At 37.8% G+C, this 2,102-nt stretch overlaps 1 protein-coding gene across 1 annotated transcript; it reads left to right on the forward strand.

Annotated features, from left to right (window-relative positions):
* Window positions 1-231: 231 nt before the first annotated feature.
* Window positions 232-1,340, forward strand: LOC135465084 (uncharacterized). Its single transcript, XM_064742582.1, is given in 4 exon segments — window positions 232-312; window positions 455-529; window positions 531-557; window positions 1,014-1,340. Coding segments are annotated over 4 exon segments (510 nt in total).
* Window positions 1,341-2,102: the final 762 nt, after the last annotated feature.

The raw sequence follows: 2,102 nt of genomic DNA on the forward strand, positions 1-2,102 counted from the left end.
AAATGCTACTAACGGAAATAGTATCTGTAAATTTAGCAACATATATAAGTTAATTTAGGTGAGCGGTTTTCATGTATTTTCCCGTGTATGCTGCAGTCAGGCCGGTACTATATAGTTCAAATGGTAGTATATCAATAAATACATGCTTTAAAAACTATTTTCAGATGAGACTAGCAGTTTTGGTTATGTATTTACGGCTGCATTGATGAATTTTCTCGGCTTATCATCTGGATGAATGTGTATTGGACTAGTAGTGACCCGAGAGTAATTGTAGGTTATTAAATTTTAAGCCGTGCGGAAGCTAAGGGGATGGCCCCATCTAGCTAGAGGAGATAGAAGTACAGAGAATGGTCATTTCTCTGAAATTCATAATTTCTTAGCAGGGACAGTAAACTTCCTGTATGGAAGAAGCACTGAGAATCAACGCAATGAAATGTTCTTGAATTTTTTTCAGATTTCAATTGAAACTTTATCCACCCTGAAAGAAGACGATTATTTCATAAGAGATTTCATCGAGGTAAATGTAGCCTAATTTTTGCTCTATGAAAATACTTCAGGTAACATGCACTGATTATAATTTACACAAAAACACTTGTGTTATATAAACACAAATTTGTGTTCTTTCCAACATAAGTCTTGTGTCACATTTAAAGAAATCTATCTTGTTTTGAATTAACACATTGTCTTGTGGTGAAAGAGTTGAACACAAGATGTGTTGGATGCTATACGCAATATTTGTGCAGAACGCACGTGCAAGTTTATGATGCACCAGCACCAGTAAGGTTGTTATTCAGCCTATACAAGTTTGTGTTTTGTTATTTTTTTAAACACAAACATGCGTTGTTTGATATTAAAGGAGGTTGTTTACTTAAATATTGTTTGGTTTCCTTTCTTGAACTAAATTACTGAATTTGCCCTTCCACAAACAATGTAATCTTCAAGAGAAGCTAGATGCCTTACACTTGTATGCGTAGAAACATAGTACAACTTTATAATAATGTCTGTCATGTCAGCGCAACATAGACGATATGGTTCGGGTATGGAATACCCATCATATCCGTCCATCTAAGAACCACAGCTGCCCACATGGACGCACAGCTGTACTATATTCAATACCACGTCTCTATGGAATACACAGATACCTTCAGCCAGTTGACTGCCACAGAACAGATGTGTGCCGAACAGAGTGCGTATTTCGAGGAAATTGTCCTTGTGACAGAGATAAGTTGAACACATGTGTCCTCTATATGGAAGAGATACGACTGGAACCTGTTAACAGCGTCGAACAGGGCATAACTTTGTATCGCCGTCTGAGAAGTACTTTACTAGCAGATGTGTGAAGAAGAAGACACGGCAGCATTTTAATGTCTTAAACAAGGATTATTAATATGAAAGTTATACAGCATAGGATTTCATTCTAAATGTTCATGTAAATGCTTAAGTAGCAAACTACCTGCCTGTTAGATCATGGTTGAAAAAGTACATTGAAGTTAGATGCAATTTATTAGACGTCACTGTATAGAATTACTGAGAAGGCTGCGTTATATAATATACAGTCACATGAAAAGACATTATATGGATACAAGGGAGATGTTTGTAAACAAAACATTTCTCTTGACTGATTGATTAGCGCATTAAGGATTGGGGATACTTCATTCATCTGTTTCAGCTATCAAAAGCCAATATTTTCTGTCAGTTATACAAGCAAACTTATCTGCTCTACTGCACAAATTATGGATGACTACAATTTTTCTACCGGTAAGATATTATGTATGTAATTTGTAATATGCTACATACAACCAGAGTACCCAATCGGAGCGATGTTCAGGATGCACAGACAGACAGACAGACAGACAGACAGACAGACAGACAGACAGACAGACAGACAGACAGACAGACAGACAGACAGACAGACAGACAGACAGACAGACAGACAGACAGACAGACAGACAGACAGACAGACAGACAGACAGACAGACAGACAGACAGACAGACAGACAGACAGACAGACAGACAGACAGACAGACAGACAGACAGACAGACAGACAGACAGACAGACAGACAGACAGACAGACAGACAGACAGACAGACAGACAGACAGA

The sequence above is a fragment of the Liolophura sinensis genome, chromosome 1 (assembly GCF_032854445.1).
Source record: "Liolophura sinensis isolate JHLJ2023 chromosome 1, CUHK_Ljap_v2, whole genome shotgun sequence".
Classification (NCBI taxonomy): Eukaryota; Metazoa; Mollusca; class Polyplacophora; order Chitonida; family Chitonidae; genus Liolophura; species Liolophura sinensis.